This window comes from Gordionus sp. m RMFG-2023, chromosome 2 (assembly GCF_954871325.1).
Source record: "Gordionus sp. m RMFG-2023 chromosome 2, tfGorSpeb1-WG-v2, whole genome shotgun sequence".
NCBI lineage: Eukaryota > Metazoa > Nematomorpha > Gordioida > Chordodea > Parachordodidae > Gordionus > Gordionus sp. m RMFG-2023.
Window position 1 is genome coordinate 45,690,960 of NC_088776.1, and position 22,365 is coordinate 45,713,324.

Below are 22,365 nucleotides of genomic sequence, written 5' to 3' on the forward strand. Positions count from 1 at the left end.
ACATCCTAATGATTAAGATATATTTGGGTATGATATTTCTTATTTATTATGTATATTAAATTTTATACATACTAGAGATCTGCAAAGCCCGGCCCGTTAAATTTTTTTTTAAATTTACCTTACACAGCCCGACCTGTTAGAATTTTACGAAAAGTTCGTCCCGGCGCGTTAAATTTTTTTGCACAAATTTTCCTGCCATAACATTTATAATATTATCTCTATCTAATTTTTTCCAAATGACAATTAAGGCTCGTATATCTTTTCTCTATGGCTTATTTATCTTTCTACAACAACCATTTTATAAATCAATTGTAATTGATGTCAGTATTGTGTTTGAAAGATCATATTCATATAGCTCTTAAAATACAAAGAAATAAGCATAATTTATTTTCAAATATTACTAATCAAAATTTTATGCCCGGGCTGGCCTTTTAAAATTTCACATAAAATTGGAATTTCCTGATTTTTTATATAATCCCTGCGAATTATATTTTTGGTCGGGCTTTTAGAGTACATGGTCTAGTTTTGCAGATCTCTAATACATACTCTTCTTTAATTTATAAAAAATTTGAGTATACTATCTTGTTTAAATTAATTTCGAATCCCATTATAATTATTACCCTTCTCGTTTTTTTTAGCTTAGTCAGATTCAGATGCGATATTTTCACCAATTTTTTTAAAAAAAACACGAATTTAAACTGTTAATGATTATTTAATTAATTTTAAAAATTAAAAATCGGGGAAAAAAGTTTCAGTTTTTTAACTTTAAATTGATATAGATATTTTTATTTAAATTTAATATAATAAAATGATATATCTATAATAGTTGCCGAGATGTATACAAGTACTGCTCAATCAATTAACGACACGACATCGAAGTCTACAACACCTAGCGATATGTTTATATCCATCTTAGACAATTTATACCAACCTCCTGCTGGCTTTTGCTTCGACATTTTATGCGACGATGATCCTATACAAGTAGAATTACTTAAGGAATTTATAATTTGATTAGTTTTGACATTAATTTTGCTCATAAATATTTGTAAATTACTTTTTTATCTCGTTAGTTAGCATTTTTAAATGATAAAATGCCATTTCTTCAGTTCACTAGACCTAACTAAACTATGAGGTATAATATTTCAAATTAACGAAAACTATAGGCGCGTTTTATATATTAACCCGTGCCTTTAACTGCGAAAGCAAAATATCCGCTGAGTCCAGTCTTAATGACTACATAATATCAGCTGAGCCAAAGTGGGAATTTAGTCTAAATGACTTTAGTATGGCATTTTATTGGGAAGGCATGTTAATGAAACAGGGACTTGAAACATTGTCTTTTTTTGTTTCATAAGGTTTAGTCCCTGCTATCACGAAGAGATAAGTAAATCAAAAATTTGTTAAGATTTTTTAAGCATCGGAGAAAACATGGAGATCTAACCTATTTTTTTGTTCAAAATATTTGTTTAAATGTTTTTGGATTATTACAACTTGTCTATAATTTGACCTTTTGTAACATAAGAATTTAATTCTACGAAGTATTTTGTCCTGAACGATTTCTTTTCTATTATTATTAAGGAAAGGTTTGGATTTAGATGTGAAAATGTTTTGATAACATTCCATCAATTACAGAGGTTGAAACCATACCCTTGAGTCCCTCTTCTTTTAAAAATTACAGAAACCAAAACCTATTTGAGAACCTGTTTCGTTTTTATAAGAGTGCGAGTAATTAAATATATGTGTTACTTGATTTATTTTAGAGAAGTTTTTTCTTTGATTATTTTGACAAGCAATTTGAAATCGGAACTTAGAACGCTCTAATTCTCGTAATTAAGAACTGATAACAGAACCCATTATTGAAAATTTTCAGGAGGCAGAATCTTTTTTAGTTCAGGTTCTAAAATTTGATTAAAGCTAATTACCATTTTCTTAGTTTCGCTTATAAGTTTATTTCGTTGATTAATTAACCATTTTTTTTGATGATAATTAAGAAATATTAAAGAATCTCGAATATTTTCGTAAAGACAATTATAAAAAATATTATTTAATTTGAATTTTTTTTTCTTATTGGTGGCTCATCTCATATTAGACAAGTTGCATTTGTTAAAAGTACTTATATTTACAATTCCCAATTTTTTTATCTTTGATTCCTATTTTTGGAACATTAAAACATCCAGAGATGACAGTAATCCTACATGCATATTTCTTATCCATATTTATGAAAAATTCTGCATTTCAACGTTAAAACAAATCCAATAAATTTTCATTAAATATTTTATCTCTAAAGTAAACAGCTATGGAAGTTTTCTACTAAACCAAAAATATTTATAAAAAAAATTTTGTGATAATTTACAATATGACCATAGTAATTCTTCAGGTAAACTCGGAGACTTAAACTTATTATTAAAAATCTTATATAGAAATAAACTAATTTTACATGTATACTATACTTGGGTCGGTAAATAGACCCATATTGGAAATTATTAATACTAAAATTTAGTTAAAATTAAGGAATTTGCGCAATTTCAAATTGTAAATAAGTCTAGCTCAAATTTATGTTTAAAGTGAAACCAAGCAAATCAAGTTAATTTTTTTCTTCTATAATAAGGCTAAATTTAATATTCGTTCAAAGAAAAAATTGTTTTACCTCATTTATTTGATTTCACTTAAAACACACATATGCTCTAGGATTTTTTTTAGATGTTACTTATCACTTTTATTTTTAAAGATCTTCAACACACAGCTATAAAAATAAAACAAAACAAGGATGAAAATACTATTTAAAAGAATATTAAAATTATAATTAACATACTATATCTATATTCTATATAAAAATATTTAATTAAAAGAAGAGAAATTAAAAAATAATATATTTAGGTGTGTTCGGTGGGGTTTAATGACCCATGTTTGGATATGTAGTTGAATCGACAAATTTCGATTGATATACTTTGTCGAAGGTAAAAGCCTTCTTTTGGAATACCTGGGATTAAACTTAACCTTTGCGCTATAGTTTTAAATAATTTTAGGGGTTGGGGTCCAAATGATCCACAGGTGTCTGATACTACCGGAACAAACAAAACATATTAAGGTGACTATATCTATTTGTTTTTGTATTTTCAGCTTTCGTGATGGAGTTGACAGAAAAAGATCTTACAAAACGATCTACTCATGTATAATCCCAAGCTAAGGGTAAACCTTGGCTCCAAGGGACTAGCGTCATTCCATCCGGTCTGGTTTGATTATCAGGGTAAAGCCAGAGGGTTCCAGCGTAGAAGGAATATTTGTGGATTTCAATATTTTATTGATGATTGAATTGATGGCATTGTTCCTGGGTAATCTGCCTTTTGAAAAACGACAGTGTAAGGGGTGGTGTCTAAGGCTATCGATATTAGTTTCACGAACACATGATGTAGCGTTACGATTTCGCAGCCTAAACAAAGACTATAGCTATTCTAAGCCCTTCGTTAGTAAGCAACAAGCCTAGATTAGAACTAGGTAAAGGTATATCTTCTAACCATTCGTATCCAAGGTGACATATAGGCCTATACAAAAACGTATTCGAATCGAATAGTGCATTATTCGTATTCGATAATAATTTACTATTTGAATTCGTACTAATAAAAAAATCTACTATTTGTATTAGCGAATTATTCGATTAATTTTCGAATAATTGAAATGAATTTTCTTAATAAAACAAATCATACTCAAATATATTGACAAATTTTTTTATTGCAAATTTGATTTCAAACAGAAAAAATTATAATAATCCGATGACAAATAAATATAATCAAGTTATAAACAAAATTAAAATATTATATTATTCATTTAATTTATAATTTTAAGCCAATTTTTAAGGCAAAGGGTTTTTCTTATATTTTCTTCTTTATACGACATGCGGTTTTTTGACAACAAATTAGTGCCAACTGAGAAAAGTCTTTCACACGCAGTTGATGTTCCTTGTATAGATAAATAATCTCTTGCCATTTTTGAGAGTATGGGGATCCTATGTGCATTTGTCTTCCACCACATTAATGGATCAGTATCACTCTTTGATCTTGATTCACTCAGGTAAAAATCGATTTCACATAGTTGAACATAATTTTGTTTAAAAACAATGTCAAGCCTGTTTTGTTGACTTTCATCCTTATTTTGGCAGTTGTAATTATCAGCAGCTTATAAAATAAAATGATATGTATTTAAATGGGGGTAAATTAAATACCTGTATATATGCTGTAGATCTCTTTAAATTTGTCTGTTAACCTGGATATATCAATATCATAATCAAGAGATATTGTTCTAGGATCCAATATTGTAGCTATTATTGCATCATCTGCAGTTAAATTGTAATAGCCCAACAATTTATCACATGCCACTTTGAAATCATTGTTAGAGGTTTTATGGAAACAAGGTTTCTCGTTTTTTAAGTGTTCAAGAATTAGAATATAATAGGGTATAACCAAATTATAAGTAGGATAATTTTCCCCACAAACCATATTTGTAGTCTCATACAAAGGCAATAGGATAGATTTTATTTTTACAAGATCGTCCCATTCCTCCTGTATGTTATGTTAATAAAGTATTATTTACCTATTTATAAATTTTAGTTTACCACTGATAATTGTTTTTCTTGAAGAATTATAATATTAGTTATAACTTCATTAACTAATTTTTTTATAGCAGGTTTTAACAATAAGCCCCTTTCAATCATTTGGTAGGTGCTATTCCACCTTATTTCATAATCCAATTTGGGTTTTAAAAAATTTATAGGAGGATTTAGTGAACTACATATATTTTTTAATAAATTTAATTTTTTAGGAGAATTACATATCATCCTAATAATGTTTCGTAGTTTTAAAATTGATGGATTTAAAATTTTTAAAATTTCTTTGGATATTAAATTAATAACATGAGCAAAGCATCGAATGTGCCCTATTTTATTGATGGATATTTTATAGAAAATGTACCAATAAATGTTTTATTATTAGCAGCATTATCTAGAGTTATATAAAAATTTTTATTCTCCAAATTATAATTTTTAATTATTTTAATAAAGGCTTTAAATATGTTTTCACCTGAATGTTGTTCATTTATTGGAGCAACATCCAAAATTATGTTATTTATTTTAAAATTATCATCAATAAAATGGGCTGTTAACCCTAAAAAAGGAACCTGAGTTAGGCTAGTCCAAATATCAGATGAAAAATTAATCTGACTTTTATTTTTGGATATTATATCTTTTACCAACTGTTCTTTTTCTGCAAATGTATTATACATATGCAATTTAAGAGTATTGGAGCATATTGATTTTATAGAAGAATCAAGATCATTTATAAAATTTTTAAAATCAGGTGAATTAACAATTTTAAAAGATAAATTATTATTAATAAATAATTTTAGTAAGTTATCTATATAATTAATTTTTTTAGATAAAGAAAAAGGTGATATAGGCTTTAAAAAAGTGTCAATTTTATTACTGTTTTTACAGAGATGTGAATGAAACCTATTATAATGATTAATAAGAGGCGATGTTGTTTTGCCTTTGCATTTAATAATGCTCTTGCAATGATTGCAAGCAGCCTTTTCACTATTGATCCCATATAATCGCTCTTTTTTGTGAAGAAATTTGTCAACATCAACCATAACTATTTCATCAGAATCATTCTCCTCTAACATAATTAGGCCAGTTAACAATATTTTATTATAAAGATATAATATATTTTTATATACCTTTGGTTTGTATATATTTTTATATACTTTTGGTTTGTGTAATTTTTAATATAATTAATTTTGAAAAAATACGGGAAATTAAAATTAAAATTTTTGCTAGTCTTTTTATAAACACATCACCTGTTAGATTGGCAGGTTATCAAATAGAAATGATAAATGTTAGATTTATTTTTTAAAAAAAACAATTTATTAAATATTACGAATTATTCGAATTGATTATTCGTATTCGGATAAAACATTTATTATTCGTATTCGTATCTATTCGAATCGAATATTCGAATTTTTTTTGAATAGGTCTAGTGGCATATGGCTGAGGCTGGAATTATTTGATCTGGCAAAGAGTCGTATTGTTGTCATCCTGTATACTGGGGTTGGGTTTAAGTGGAGAAAGAGCATTAGAGATTCTTTGAATAGCTTTGAAGTGTAAGTATTCGACGTAATACTGTATCAATGGTAAATTCCAGTCTCTTTGTCTTATAGAATTGGATATGAGCGGCTTGGAACATTTTTTCTCCAGAGGATTAATGCTGCCGCATGATGTGGGTCTATTGATATGCTTATATTTTAAAATTTAAAATATTTGGCATGATGCTATTCATCGATATATTGGAATTAAACAAATAGTTATACTAATTTATAGGATGATGAAGGGGCCAGTGATTACAATGTTCCCGAAAAAGTTAATGCTTTTCTCAGCTCCTTAATTAGGCAATCCAAAAATTACGATACAAACCACCTATTAGTTACAATGGGAAATGATTTTAATTATCAAGCAGCCGACAATTGGTATAAAAACCTGGACAAACTCATTAAATACGTCAATAAACAAGTTTTTTACCTATCTTTTAATTCTCGCATACATAATCGACCGGAACGGGCCCAAAAAATTATATTATTTTAAAAAATAAGACCGGGTCATGCTTAAAAATTTTTTTTTTAAATTAAAAAATAAATTTAAATTATATCATATAATCAGTTGTAAAATCATATAATAATTTACAGCCAAAATTATTCAAATAGTGTAATTTTAAAAATTCCGGGCCTGGTCAAAAATGATCAAAAATAAAAATCTGGACGGGCTTAATATTTTGACCTCTGCCTGTCTCTGTTATATAAACTAAATTCTACAAAAAATTACGCTTTTTGACTTGACCATCTCTTAATATGTTGTGGAATTTAACTTAGGTATGCAGTTTTTAAAAAAAATTTTGTTATTGCCCATCTTTTGAAGAACTTATTATATTAAGCCATCTTCATATCTTTCTTATTTAAACGAAGACGATTTTACCGAACCTACCTTGAAAATTACTAATAGCAATGTGTATCTTTTATCGAGATTATTATAAGAAGCACTAATGAGTATATAGGAAAAGGAGAATAATGATAAAACTTACAATAATTCTGGATTTTAAAAAACCATTTATATTTTATAAATTTAATATTTCAGAGAAGCCTGCCTAAATTTTCCTTAAAATTCAACCTTATATATTCCACGCCTGGATGTTATTTATATGCTTTACACAACGCAAAGGGAGACCTTAATAGCACTTCACATAGTTTAAATAATTTAAACTTATATAAATCCGAATTAATAGACAATAATCGACCTTTCAAATCAAAGAGACAGCCAAAAATATCAGATAACAATTATGGTGATTATTGGCCGGAAATTAACGGGGGTGATTTTTTTCCCCTGGTTAATTTTATTACGAATATATGGACGGGATATTTTAGCAGTCGACCCACGTTAAAGGGCATGATCAGAGACAGTAGTCGTTTTTTGCATGTAAATTATTTATTTATATAAAATATTTTAGAGAAAATCTGTTATAAATAACATTTTTACCAAAATAAGGAATACATCTCGAAAAAAATATATAATTATATCATATATTTCTCTCTTCTTTTCAATACTTAAGAAATATAATTTTCAGAATTTATTAAAGCATTTCCTTAACATTTTAAATATGAATCCTATACAAAGCTTTCTATAAACTTTGATTGTTATTAGTATTCTTAAGTCATACCAAATTTTTCTGGTTCTCATTTTTAAAATAAATTGATATCTAGTTATTTATCACAGATTTAAAGAAAAAAAGAGATATATTTGATGGAATCCATCTCCCGACATAGAATCCATAAGCGCATAGTTTGAAGGAACATTAAAATTATATACCATTTTTTTAACCAAGATTTGTAAGCAAATAGAATCCCTAAGCGGTTTAGATAGAAACCAAGATATCATGTCGCTAGAGAGAGCCCAAGCTATAGCTCAGCACCACGACGCTGTCACCGGAACAGCCAAGCAGGCCGTTACTTATGATTATATCCATAGATTGTATTTGGGACAACTGGAATGTGAAGTTTTAATCAGTGTTTTTATTTTAATTTTTTTTTTCGAGCTTTTATTAGCGTAAGTTTTTTAAAACAATAGTTATGAGATTAAAATTTAATTTTACTAAGATTTCTAAAGAACTTTTAGAGAGTAAAGGGATAAAGTATTTTTTCGTATGATATATTTTTCATTTTAAAAGGAATATTTGTTTCAGCAATTCTTAACAACTAACAAATCATAAGTTCTAAAATTATATTTTGTCTTTTTTTAAATTTATTAAAAAAATTTTTTTTAGTATTTCTTGAGAGTCAATGCAAATCATAAATAAAGAAGGTAAAGAGGAAAGATATTAATTGTATAAAACAAAACGTATTTTTTTTAAATTATAGGAAAATATTTTAACTAAATTTTAGTCTCACGAGTTTTCCCTAATCCAGAAGTGTTTCTGCTTTGAGGGGTCCTTAGAGGGCCCTGTCGGGGAAGGCCATAGATTATATGGTTTAGTAAACAGTGGCCGAACAGGTTAAACCTAGATATACATAAGATGGTAATCATTTATACTTAAAAATGAGACTATTTACCAAAGTGATCTTGGACAGACACCAGAAAACGTTCATTAATATTATATTCAGTACGTATTATGGGGTAATTTAAATACAAAATTAGTAAATTATAAGAATTAAGGACATAGAAACCACACGAGACTCGTTTAAAATTCGGAAGGAATCAAAAGTTTTAATCCAAAAAATAAATACGTGGAAAGTAGATTACGGAAAAAATTTCCACTAATATTAGTTTTATTTAAATCAATTTTTTTAATTGAAGGGGAAGAAAATGAGATTTATAAATAGAGCTTGGTCTAGTTTTTTAAACTCGTGATATTTTCGTTTCATATTTATCTAGAAATTCTGTTAATAGTGAGAAAATATTTTAAATAAATTTCTTATAAATAAAAAGATGGCCATTGAAGAAGGTTTGCAAAGATTGGCAGTGATCAAGCCTAACCAAAAGGTTAACTTTTGCCCTTTACTCAATATTAGCAATTGCGTTTTCACTCAAACACAATCAGAAGTTTGTCGTTAGATTTAGATCTTTTTTTTCTATTTATGTATTTTATATGCATGCAAGTTTATATAGCCTATCATTAACAGAGACTAACTAGGAGTACGGTATATCTAGTGTTGTTATAAAGCCCAGTCGATTTTAGAAAACGGCTCGATTAAAACAAAACCAAAATAATATGATGTAAGCATTGAGATTTTGCTCATAGGTGGCAGAAAAGTTTGGGCATCTATTTGTCAAATGAGGAGTTTTACATTTTGGCTCTTAATTGGGCCGTTTTCAAAAATCCCAAATCGGGCTTTTTAACAACACTAGGTATATCCCAGCCCGGCAAAAAAAAAATTTGAAAAATTTTTTTTACAGTATAAGCCGAAGCTTTTAAAAGTTTTTTTAGCTAATAATTAAGCTAATTCATATCGTTTTACTTCATGAAAAATATACGGGGGATATCTTGCGAAAAATGACCGGGTAATAATTTTGGGCCGGACCGTAAACCCTGATAAAAAATTTATTCGGGTGCCAACCAGCCCGTACAACTTGGGATCGAGTGCGAAAATAGTATGATTTTTAAAAATTGAAGCCAAGAATCAAAATTCAACCTGAATCGGGCCAATTTATTTTTAAATTATGCCAACTAGTAAAAATCACGCTATAGAACATTTAAATATCCACTATTAAAGCCTCTAGCGAGCCTGTCCAAGCTGAAAAATGTTTACCTCTATAACAAGTCTCTAAATAATTTTATATAACAGTTGAGAAGTTTAATATATTATTTTATGTACAAATCAGTTCGATATACTACTTTACAATCCTTTGCCTTGGGACGTTGAACATTATGTCCACATTCCTGTAAGAAGCAATAATTTAGAAGTTTTCAGCGATAAGGATGAACCAGTTCTACAACAGGTATTTTTTTAAAAAAATAATGGATTTAAGTTTTTTTTTTGCAAATCTAATTGTATCTAACATTTTATCTAAATACATTAAATTAGAAACTATTATATTAAAATTTTTTAGCATGAAAAAACTGATATATTTAAATATTCCAAATAACTCATGAATCCATGAATAATGATAAATATTCTAGAATGATACGGCTTAAATGAGTGCGAACATTAAATATTGACATATATTATTTTACTCAGAATAAAAACTGAAACGCTCAGATTTTCAATATCCTATGCTCAGAAATATAAATATTTAAGGCTAAGATTTTTTTACTCATTTTCGCAATTTTTTTTCTTTAAAATCTAAGACGATTTTGCTAAATAGAAATTTTGATGGAACTTTTTTTATTGAATATATTAGAAGATAATTCAAATCTTTTACAATTTTTGCTATTTTAAATGTTTTTTATTTATAATTGCATTCAGCTTATGACCTATTCAAAAAAATATTTAAATAGTAATGATTACGACTTATTGGAATAGAATTGCAATGAATAAGAATAGTCAATTATTTGTTTTCAATCCATTAGAGAATTATATGATTCGAATAAAACAAATAATATGATGTAATCGAATAATTTATTTTAATTTGGTCGAATATTTAAATTACTCGGAAAAATTATGTTATTTATATTTGATCATTTGTCTTTTATATTGATTATCAAGCTAACAGGTATGTTTTACACGGTATAGATCAAATCCTTGTAATTTTTTCTTAATTGGAACTAATTTGCTGTCAAAAATGGTAAGTCTTATAAAGAAGAAACAATAATAAAGATATTTGCTTTAAAAGAAATGCTTGGCATTGAATTCAATTAATATGGATTTTGATATCATTAATAATATGACTTGCATCACATGTTTCATATTGAATACGAATAGTAAATTATTCTATTTGTTTAAATCAAATACAAATAATGCACTATTCGATTTGTATTCGTTTTTGAAGCCTAATATAGCTTATTTTTACCTTACATTATTTATGATATTTTGAGTGCTAAAATAAATCATCACTCAAAATTTATTACTCTGTTAATTATCATTCTTAATTTTCCTATCTAGATTATGCAGGAGAGGAGCGGGGCGGGGTTGACAACATTTTAAACATGGATACCAAGTGAAAATTTATTGACGTAATTGTTTAAAATATATCTAAGTCTTCAACGCCTTTTCGATCTGGGGATGTTATAATATAATATCTTAACATTGGCAGAAATTTCTACTCCCCCTACCTCTTAAGCTAATGACGATATTACCCCCCCCCCCCATCAATTTACCTTTTACCCTTATCAAATATTTACCCTGTACTCCTTCCTGCTAAATTAAAATTAGCAAAGAAAAGGAAATTCAAATCAAATTACCCTTCTAGCTGCCTTCAATTTTATTCAAATGACTATAACTTTTTTATAACTACCTATATATCTCAAATTTATCCTCCACCGGGGTAGAATTCCCGTCTATAGCTAGTAAAAATAACCCAAAATGATTGATTAAATTTATGTATCCTTAATATATTATGGGAATGGGTATGGACTATATATCTAGAAAATAATAATAAACTGTAAAAGATTAAATAATTTAAAAATGATATATTTTCTTTGATAAATTTTAAATATAGAAGCCAAGATATTTTTCAGTAAAAGATTCATTTTTTTCAAAGAAAGTTATCCAAGAAGTTATAAAATTTCGAATGTTTAATTTTATTTAAGCATTACCATATTTACAAAAAAAAATTTCAGTTTTTGAAGTAAGCCCTTTTAACCACGCATTTTTAAGAATTTATAATCATATACAAATTCTAAAAATTAATAGTACCAAGGAAAATTATTTTCTTAGCAATTAAGTGACTAGTTCTTGGTGTTTCATATATTTTTCTGAGCTCTTCATTTTTTAATCTGAGCAATTTTGATTTTTCTGGACAAATCTATTTTTTGTCTGAACATTAAAAATTAATTCTGACCATCTAGTATTTATTTTAACGTTTAGGAATTTTTTTTATAAGCATTTCAGTTCTAATTGAGCGATTAAATAAGAGCCTTAAACATTATTAATCTTGCAATATATATTGCCAAAGGGTATCTAGTTAAAGTTTTTCCATTTTTTTTAAAATAACTTTATAAATTAAAATGTTCACCTTATTTATAAAAAAAAATTAGCTTTCTTTCGTTCCACGCTCGATTAACCGGGTTCCTGAACGTTATTTAGATGCCGACCAGGCCACATTTCCATTAGATCGCCAATCTGATTGGACCCTCACCTTAAAGGCTGAAGTTCCAGCCCTGGGCACTTCTTGTTACCAAATAAAGTCCACAACAAAAAAGCAATCTGATGTATCCAAGCTCTTACTTAATTCGCCATATTATTATAAGCCTTTTCTTAGTGATATATCCACTCTAATGGATGTTTCATACAAGTTTGAGTTCGCTACTTTTAAGTCACGCTTGCCATATTAAATAATATTTACGAATAGATGATTTACTATTAAGTAATTCAATAATTTAATGGCTTTATTTTATTTGTTATAAATGTTTTATCTTATAACAAAGATCATATTTCTTAAAATGTATTATAAAGATACAGACAAAACGAAATAAATGCTAATCTTATACAACCCATTATCAAATCCGCTGAAAATAGTGAGTCTTTGCTCCTATCTCAAGTGCCTAGACAGAGGAAAGCGAAATCTGGTGCCAAGTTATTCTTAGAAAATAAGGTTCTTATTAGAATAATAGTTGGAATAATTTTAAAAATAAATATTTTAAGGATAATCATGTTAAATTAAAATTTATCATGAATATTAAAAAATGGTACAGAATTAGAGCATTTTTTAATATTTTTTTCTCCCGACAAAATTGCATCCCATTCAAGAATTTGAAATTAACTTTTGACCCCGACACTAATCAAATCCAGACCTTGGTTAACAAAATTTCGAAGTTGAAAGTTAAACTTAATCAAACCTTTTGGTGGTATGGGACCAGGTTAACACCTAGCTCTGGGGCTTACATATTTAGACCTAATGCGTATGAAGCTAATGATATATCGTCCTTTTTTGACGGCATTGATTTGGAAATTATTAAAGTGAATTTTTAATCATATTTTACTACTAATGAGAGGTAATTAAAAACGCATACTTTCTTTTAAGAGTTCTTATCAATAATATAATCAATTAATTAATTACTTTCATTCATGTTTTCCAAATCATTATATTTTAAGGGTCCTTTATTTCAGCAAGCGAGGCAAATTTTTTCTTCTTGGCTTTACCAAGAGATAACACTTTATGAAGGAGCATCATATTTAGAAATGGCTTGGACGGTTGGTCCTATACCAATACATGACCAAATACCCAAAGAAATCATTATCAGAATAGATTCCGACATTCGTTCTTCTGTAATTAAAAAAAACGTGGCTAAGCGAAAATCGAAAATCTCCAAAGAAGACGTGTAAATTTAATTTTTTTTGCCTCTAGTTTATCCATAAGTCAGTATAAAGCGTATCCCTTACTCAATCTTAAAAAAAATGAGTAAAAATTGTCATATCTTTAACACTTAACTAGGCTGTATCTTTATTTCAATTGATAACAAAAATAAAACTTTAAATAAAAAAAATGGAAATTGGGAATGATTTAATTAATCAGCATTTTAAAATAAATATTTAAAATTTTGCAAATAAAGCGAGTTAAGTTAAAGATATAAGTTATGTTTTTACGTAATATTTAGAATTTACATTTATTGGCATAACAGGGAGGGGGGGGGAATTCATCCCTTTGCCGCAAATTTGAAAGTTTTCTTAAATATTATTTTAAGCTAATATAATTAACCTTCCACCCATATTCCCTCTCAAATGAACCAATATTTTTTTAACTGGTTATTTAAAAAAAAATATATAATGCAGTCAAAGGCCTTCTAAACCTATATTTAAATCTTCCAAAAAAATTATGGGGGAATTAGGCCACTCAAACCCCCCCCCCCGTCTTCTTAAATGATGACATAAAGATTTATGATTATATAACGTCGTCTCCTAAAATATTTTTAATTAGCCCGTTATTTATTTAATCCTAAAATATAATCATAATGCCTTAAGAGATGACACCTTCTCCAAGATCAATAAATTTTACACCGATTCTAACGCTAGATTCATGGTTCCGCGGTCTGTAATGATATCTGAAAATATCAATAACACTCAGAATGATCAAAATTCAGAAGACTGGGATGTTAATTTTATATCCAAGCAGTATTATCCCGTCGATTCTAAAATATTCATTAAGGATGAGGAGGTTTGATAAACATTTATTATGTGATTATCTAAATTCAATATATTATTTGATAAACTATGATTGTTACACATTTTTAACTCATTATATAGTGTCTGCAGTGGCATTTTAGAAGGGGTTCAAAAGGGCATTTGCACCACCAAATTTTTCCCCATTTTATTTTTGGATTTTAACTTATAAATGAAGTTCTGATTATAAAATATCATATGATTTGTTATTTTAAATAAATATATTACGCATTTAGCCGAAATAATTAGATCAAATTTCTACATTTTGATAAATAACGTCTTATAATTTAAATCCCCCATTAGTTATATATTGTTGTTTTAAATTCTGTGATTTTTTCCCCCAAATGGTTGTCCTTGTGTCTTTTGTTTTATTTATAAATAAAATACGTTATTTTTTTTAGGGAAATGATAATAAATTACAAAGGCAGTTAGGAATAGTTAACGATAGAGCTCAAGGTGGAACCTCTCTAAAAGAAGGAAGCTTGGAATTGATGTTGCACAGGAGACTCATTTATGATGATAGTTTAGGAGTAGGCGAACCTCTTGATGAAATGGGGTCAAATGGTCAAGGTTAATGATTGTTTTATTTTAACTGTGTTAAAATAATTTCGTGTTTTTAATAATGTTCATGCACTAGGGGCTTAAACTTGTTTTTTGGCAAATTTTTTGAAATTTAAATTATTTATACCTCGCGTTTTTTAATTTTGTAACACCTGATTTTATCGGAAGCATATTCCAACTGGAAAACTTAGAGCCTTGCAAATAAGCTCGAGACCGACCTAAAAAAAATTCTGGACTAGGCCTAAAGTTTTAAAGTTCGGGTCAGGCTCAGACCCAAAAAAATATAGAAAATGATGTTTTATTTTTTTTTAAATCAAAATAAAATGATAATTAGATATTATCTGTGATTAAGACAAAAATTAGGCATTTTTTACTTCATTTAACTTAATAAAAATGAGCTTAATTTATATATTTTTTGAAAAAATTTAGGCAGACTCTTACCTAAAAATAAAAATTCGGGCAGGTTCGGATTTGAAAATCAATTTTAAAAAATTGAGCTCGGGCAGGGGTTGAATTTTTAGGCCACTATGATACCGAACTACAATTTTCTTAAACTTCTGAATTATAATATATATATAAATTAAAATGTACACAAAAATTTATACCAAAATTGGCTAGATAGTTGCTTTTCTTTATACATGTGGATTACGATACAGGAAAAATAAGGTCTTTCAAAAAATTTAAAAAGCTGTTTATAAATTATTCATGTTTCAAAAATTTCCCTAAAAACGGGGGTCGATGAAGTGCAATCGTAAGTTTTCTAAACTCTTACGACATATATAATTTATTATGGCTGCACCGATTAAATTTTTTGACCGTATCGATTCAATATTTGTTGATTAAATCCGATCCAATTCCAATTTTTACTATGATAATTTTTTACTTATATTGAATCTAGAAGGTGATCGTTTCAAACTTTTTTTATTAAATCATTTTGTAATTTAAAATACATGAAACATTCTTCTTTTTCTTTAAATCAAATTGCATCTTTTTTAAAATCGATTTTCATTCAATAAATTAACTATATAAACGTAAACTGAAATCAAAATTTAAAATATAAATTTAAAAGTATCACCGTATCACATCATTTAATAAAATAACTTTTAATAATAGACTTGATTTTGACAAACCCAACAATTATCTTAGGAGAGACTGGGGTTATGTGCTAGGTGTTTTTCTCTATTTTCATAAAATAAAAAATGGGACTTTCTACCTTTCATACTGTAGGTGCTATTTAATTAAGTAAAAGTCGTTTTACTATTTACCAACGGCCTTGGATAAAATGCCAAACTCTTCGGGTTAAAATGGCGAATGGGACTTATGGAGGTAACGCCTTTATAAAAAATTTTTAATTTAGCCTTCTGATATGTTAAAGACTAGTGGAATCACTGTGGTTTACCAGTCATTGTTTTACAAAATCTAATATTTTGATAATTCTTTTTGTAACTAAACGAATTTTGTTAGTGTTGTTAAACGGCTCGTTTTAGCCGATTTTTAAAAACGGCTAACTCAATTTTTTAGCCAGAAAAATATTACCTAAGCCTCGAGATTCCGCTAATTGATGTCTAGACTTTTGTGCCATCTATGAGCCAAATTTTTATGGCTTGTGTAATATTATTCTGGATAAAATATTGAGTTAGCCGTTTTTGAAAATCAGCTCAAATCGACCCGTTTAACAATACTAATTGTAACTGAAATTTAATAATTTTTAAAATAGATTTTGAGACTGATAGTTATTATTTTGAGTTAATTATTTTATCAATATTTTTCGATTTTCTTTATAAATTTTGTATAGTATTCGCCATTGACTTAAATGTGCTTGGATACTATCTGTTGATGTGTTCTATACCCTCACTATAATCCTTTAGAGCGTAAAATAATTAATATTTGTTCCTTTATACTTTTTCCTTTGAATCATTAGAATAGATTAAAATATGAGAATTCCATCTATAAGTTAAAATATTTAAAATCAGAATTTATAATAAAAATATTCCTCAATTTAGCATCTTTTATGCATTATCCATAACTATATTTGTAATGAAATTAAAATCCCTTTTTTATATTTTATAATAAGGGGTCTATCTTTTCAAATTATAAATTTAATTTAAAATGTACCTTTTTTTAATGTATTTAAATAAAAATATGAAGGCATTCATCTTTAACATGATAATGATATCATTTAAATAAGCGATATGAACATTTTATTATAAATCCCCACCCTTAAAGTTTAGTCTTATTAAATCTAACATTTTAAAACAATCGAATTCTGATTTAAATCAAAGCATCTTTGACATGATTAGCCCTAAAGATGAAAACGTTATAATCTTTTACCTTTTTACTCCACCTGTCGTACAGCTTCGATTTCCACTATTTATTTTGTTGATAAGATCTGTTTAATTTTTTTATAAACGCCCGAAATTTGGCCAGAAATATATAGCTATATGATTTTAGTGTCTAACCTGTATTTTGGATTAAAGTTGATTTTGAAACTGTCCAATTATTATTTTAAAATAATTATAGTAAAGGTATTTTTTGTCATATAGTGGAGGTGTCTTTCATAAATAAATAAACGATTGTTAATCTTAAATCTTTAATTAAAAAAATTTGAGCCTAGTGTTCACGTTCACACATATCCAATTTCTTAGATAATTGTTATTCTATAAAAAAATCCCCACATATTTTTTGAATAATTATATGGTAATTGATAACTACTAGAACGCAGATGTTTTAATAATCTCGCGGAGCCTTCATTTTAAACTTATACGGTTTATACACAAATGCAATCATTCCAAAAATTTCGATTTTTTTTTTCATTTTGTTATTTTTTCAGGTTTGGTTTTTAATAAATAGTATGTTATTAATTATCCACTGTATTTGGTAATTTTGTTTAAGTTTGGGTGCGTCCAAAGTCAAATTTCTATTTTAAGAAAAATAAATTTATTATCGAAATTTACGAAATTGAGTTTGGACGCATAATGTATAGCTAGTTACTTTTAAAATAAGATAACTAGTAACTGTAATTAGTTACATTTTTAAGAATATAACTAGAGCACCAATATATTACAATATATTTTTTCTACATGTAATTATATAGCATGTTTTTTCGGTCCAGTTATTTCTGTAATTAAATATTTTGATTTGAATTCTCTTTGATTAAAATTTTGTAAAATAGAAAAAAATTACATGAAAAATATTGAATGTCATTATTTACAAAGTAATTCGCAATGTAACTATTACTTTTAAAGTTTTACTGTAATCATTAACTAGAACTTGTACTTTTAAAAGATAACTTTTAACAACTATTATTTACGTTGTATCCAATTATTCTATTAAAATATATAAAGGTTTGATTGCGAGGGGGAAGAATTTGTTGGTTTTTGATAATACCTTGCAATGCAATAAATTAATGACGCAATTAGCTCAATCAGTTTATCTATCCCCTCAAGCCATGTTTTTAACGCGTAATGAATCTGTAGTAAGCGATACAACACTTGAAAAAAAATTTTAATGACAAAATTAACAAAAGTTATACCTAACAATTTATTTTATTCGGCTCAAAATTGTATTTAATGCTTAATATTATTTTATATACACACATTATTAGGTTCCTACTTCGAAACAGTTTATATTCAACGCGTTCCCCCCTAATTTACATCTCCTTACTCTCTATCAATGGGGTAAGCGTATATTATTAAGACTGGAACATATTTATTCACCAAACGAACACCCCGAATTATCGAAATCCGTTACCATTGATATTAAGGTTAATTTATGCAATTTTAAAATTTAAATCCAAAAAAAATAATTTTGACAAGATCGCCAGGCGAAGAAAACAAATTTTTCTAAATAGTTTTTGATCGAGATAAACAAATCTTCGCTTGAGTACTCTATCTGACATTTTCAAAAAAAAAACTATAATAGCCTCGCGATTGCAGTCCAAATTTTGACTGCGAATATCTTTTTTTATTAATACTCAGAAGCAATACTCAACCGATGTAGTGTTAGTTCATTTTAACAATTTTATTATATCGTTTAAAATAACATCTATATATAAAATAAAGATGTGATAAATTTAACCGGTGCCGGGCCTGGTCGAGGTTTTATTTTTTTACTCAGCCGGGTCCGATACTATCTTATAAATGATTAATATTTATTAACTCTTATACGGAGAATCTAAAAATTTAATTAGATATTTATCAATTCTATCATAATCAATGGCGTAGCCAGAATTTATTTAAGAAGAAGTTCGAGTTGCAGTTCTAAAAAATCTTGATTAGGGCATTTTTGACTTTCCCATCGTTATTTTTTTTGACTTTTTAAAATAAAATATTATTTTTTATAATCATATGATTTGCTCGATTCACAGTTTATTAAACTAACATTAATTTGCAGTTTAGTCATTTTATTAATTCTCTCTATTCTCAGTTTAGTCATTTTAATTTAACATTAATTTCTCGATTCATAGTTTGTCATCTTAATTTAACATTAATTTGCTCAATTTTCTCAGTTTCATCTTAATTTAGGATTAATATTTCTCAGTTTATTCATCTTGATTCTCAATTTAACTGTCAAAATCTATGCAAATTTTTCGTGCCTTAGATTCCTATGAGATGAGTGCATTGATCAGTCTAGTAGCCTGTATAACCCTGCATTCACAGTTAGCACGAATTGCAAAGTATTCAAAAATGAATGTGAAATTATTATATATATATCCCAGGATAAAAAAAAATTTGTTACCTTCATTGGCCAACCTTAAGTTTAGAAAGCGACGGAAGGCATTTATTCCGAGAATTTTATCAATGTTTAGTGCTTTATTTTATATTATTTTGATTCATTTGCTAGACAATATGAAGAAGAAAAGTTATTATTTAAATTATAAAAAATTGGCATCATGCCAGTATAAATAACTTGTTCCTATGCTTGACTAGTACTTATTAATTCCTCTATTCGAAAAAAATTCGAGTTTGGCAACACTTATAATAAACAATCAAAGAGTGATCCATTAGTACATTTTATCTGTTTGGGAGATATTTTAAAGGGGAATTTATTTTTGCTATTAGTATTATGCCAGAATGAAGAGTATGCTTGTGTTAATATGTAGTGTCTTACTTTTTAATCAATTTCGCCAACCACACTGAATTATAAGCCATATCACATCTTAAGCAGAAGTCAGCCAAATTTTTGGAAACCTTAACTCTAGAATTTATATCAATAATTAGGACGTGTTTAATATATTTTAATGCTTCAACCCGTTTGGCATTTAGTTTAAAGATAAGCGCATTATTGGTAAAATAAGAAAAACAAATGCCAAGATTGGCATCATGCTATAACAAAAATTATAGAAGCACTAAAAATCTAGGTATGGTATATGTAATGCCTAATTAGCACTTGCTATTTCATAAATCAGTTTTTCCAGTCAATAAACAGAAAATAGTTATAAATTAAATAAAAACTCCTTTGGCTGAGTCTTAAATATCGATTTTAATGCGATTCATTACATCTAATTGTCTACGCCATTTATAGTAATTATTAAAAAAAAATTTAAGATATTAAAATAAAAATGCTTATAAAATATAAAAATATTAATTATTTTATTTATAAAAAATATGCACCTTCTTTCTTGTGTGTTGTAATTTGTAAATATACTTTTATTATTTTATACTAAATTTTTAAAACAAAGAAATATGAATTTTTATAATATTCATTTTTTTAAATCGAATTAAAACCTTACCGGAATCAAATAGGGAAGATCTGCTACCAGATCATGGATCCGTTATGTCTCTGATATTAAATTGATACATTCAATCAAAATTTATTTTAAAATGATGTTTTATAATATATTTATTTTCTAACCCCTCATTTAAGATCAGTTCGTATTCGCGGCGTGGGATACAAAAATAGAGCATATTTTAGGTACTTAACCATCGCGCTAATTTTGAATGAGGGGTTATTTATCGAGAAATTTACAATTCAGGAATAAAAAATGCTAAATTTTATGGACATAAATTTATTTTCCTTTCATTTTTACGGTAAAATAAAATTTATTAATCCATTTTTTTTTTATAAAAAAAAGAATATATTTAAAACATTTACTGTCGAATCATACATCGAAATGAGTTTGGGTGTTAATCAAAATCAAAGCAGCTTACATAGGTATAGTTGGCCTACTAAATCCAACATCAATTTTAACATCAACACGGAAGAACGACAAAAAGATAATCAGCCCAATATCACCCTTAACCCGCTTGATATTAAAACTTACCTTTTAACGATAACTATGAAATCATAGGTTATTGATTTATATTCTTATTATAAATAATTTTATAGAAAATTATTTGTTCCGGGCCACAATTATTTTTTTACATCAAATTCATAAATATAAATGTAAAATTATTTTATATTTGCGTTCAAGTTAATAATTGTTTAAAATCTGGAAATAATTAATTTATTATCAATTCATTCATAATAATATTAAATATTGAATTTATTGTAAGATTAATAATGTTAAACATTTCAAAATTCGCTTTTATTTTTGATTCTAAAACGAATAATATAACAATTGCTTTTATTTTCTCCATTCTTGAAGATTTTTTTTAAAACTCGTTTGATATTTTACCAGTTCGCTACCCATTTTTTTAAAAAAAAAGGAGCCTCCCTTTTCTCTCCTACGATTCTTCTAAATATAAGTAATATTTTAATGATTTGTCCAAAAAAGTCATTTTTTCCCCTTATAAATTTATTAAATTCAATCATACATTATTACAAAGGCACATTCTCAATTATATTTGTATTTTAAAACATTCAAATAACAATTCATGATAAAGCAATATGGCTTCAAATATAATTATTTAATAGAAATAAATCTATCTAAAAATATCATTTTAATTAAACAATGAATTAGGACTAGGCTGGAGCAGGTTGTTATATTTTTAGAAGACCTTGTAAACCTGTTGTTAATTGGAAACGAAGCTTTTCGTAAGATGTAATATTAAAATATAAATCAAATACAACCGGTTCTTAAAAAAAAATTAAATTATAAAATTCGATATTCAAGTATATATGACAAAACATGACTATATTAATTAAATGCTGAGCACGGGCTAAGATTTAGGTTATTACTAGGGTTAGTAATTAAGTTATGATGTTTAGGATTGGAGCATTTTCACTTTATTCAATTAGCTACAAATACACAACTCTTTGAATTTTACATTATTAAGCAACATTACAATTATACGTTTGTTAGCTTATCCTGTGTTATATAATCACTTTCCTATAATAAAAATTATTTGAGGATTGCCTCGAGAAGTTTGTTAATGAACGATATATTATAAATTAATAAACGATCTATTAGGACATTGGAAAATTTAAAGAATTTTTTTGAAATCCACTATAAAAGAAGAAGCTGCCAAATTAGAACGAAATTATATTATATTATTAACTAGATAATTAGTTTTA

The 22,365-nt window shown here is 27.1% G+C and overlaps 1 protein-coding gene across 2 annotated transcripts in view; it reads left to right on the plus strand.

Annotated features, from left to right (window-relative positions):
- LOC135923713 (lysosomal alpha-mannosidase-like) overlaps positions 1 to 21,701 on the plus strand; it is a 29,482-nt gene extending 7,781 nt beyond the window's left edge. The window contains exons 6-20 of one of the 2 annotated variants that reach the window (XM_065458619.1): positions 827 to 981; positions 6,368 to 6,556; positions 7,175 to 7,513; positions 7,920 to 8,090; positions 9,020 to 9,133; positions 9,914 to 10,030; positions 12,228 to 12,484; positions 12,646 to 12,784; positions 12,940 to 13,149; positions 13,285 to 13,511; positions 14,152 to 14,344; positions 14,751 to 14,919; positions 18,255 to 18,385; positions 18,515 to 18,673; positions 20,984 to 21,700. In XM_065458619.1, coding sequence (XP_065314691.1) covers positions 827 to 981; positions 6,368 to 6,556; positions 7,175 to 7,513; positions 7,920 to 8,090; positions 9,020 to 9,133; positions 9,914 to 10,030; positions 12,228 to 12,484; positions 12,646 to 12,784; positions 12,940 to 13,149; positions 13,285 to 13,511; positions 14,152 to 14,344; positions 14,751 to 14,919; positions 18,255 to 18,385; positions 18,515 to 18,673; positions 20,984 to 21,199 — 2,786 coding nt within the window. In that variant the 3' untranslated portion in view covers positions 21,200 to 21,700. Of the gene's footprint in view, positions 1 to 826; positions 982 to 6,367; positions 6,557 to 7,174; positions 7,514 to 7,919; positions 8,091 to 9,019; positions 9,134 to 9,913; positions 10,031 to 12,227; positions 12,485 to 12,645; positions 12,785 to 12,939; positions 13,150 to 13,284; positions 13,512 to 14,151; positions 14,345 to 14,750; positions 14,920 to 18,254; positions 18,386 to 18,514; positions 18,674 to 20,983 lie in introns of both variants that reach the window. The other variant, XM_065458621.1, reaches the window with a different exon arrangement.
- Positions 21,702 to 22,365: the final 664 nt, after the last annotated feature.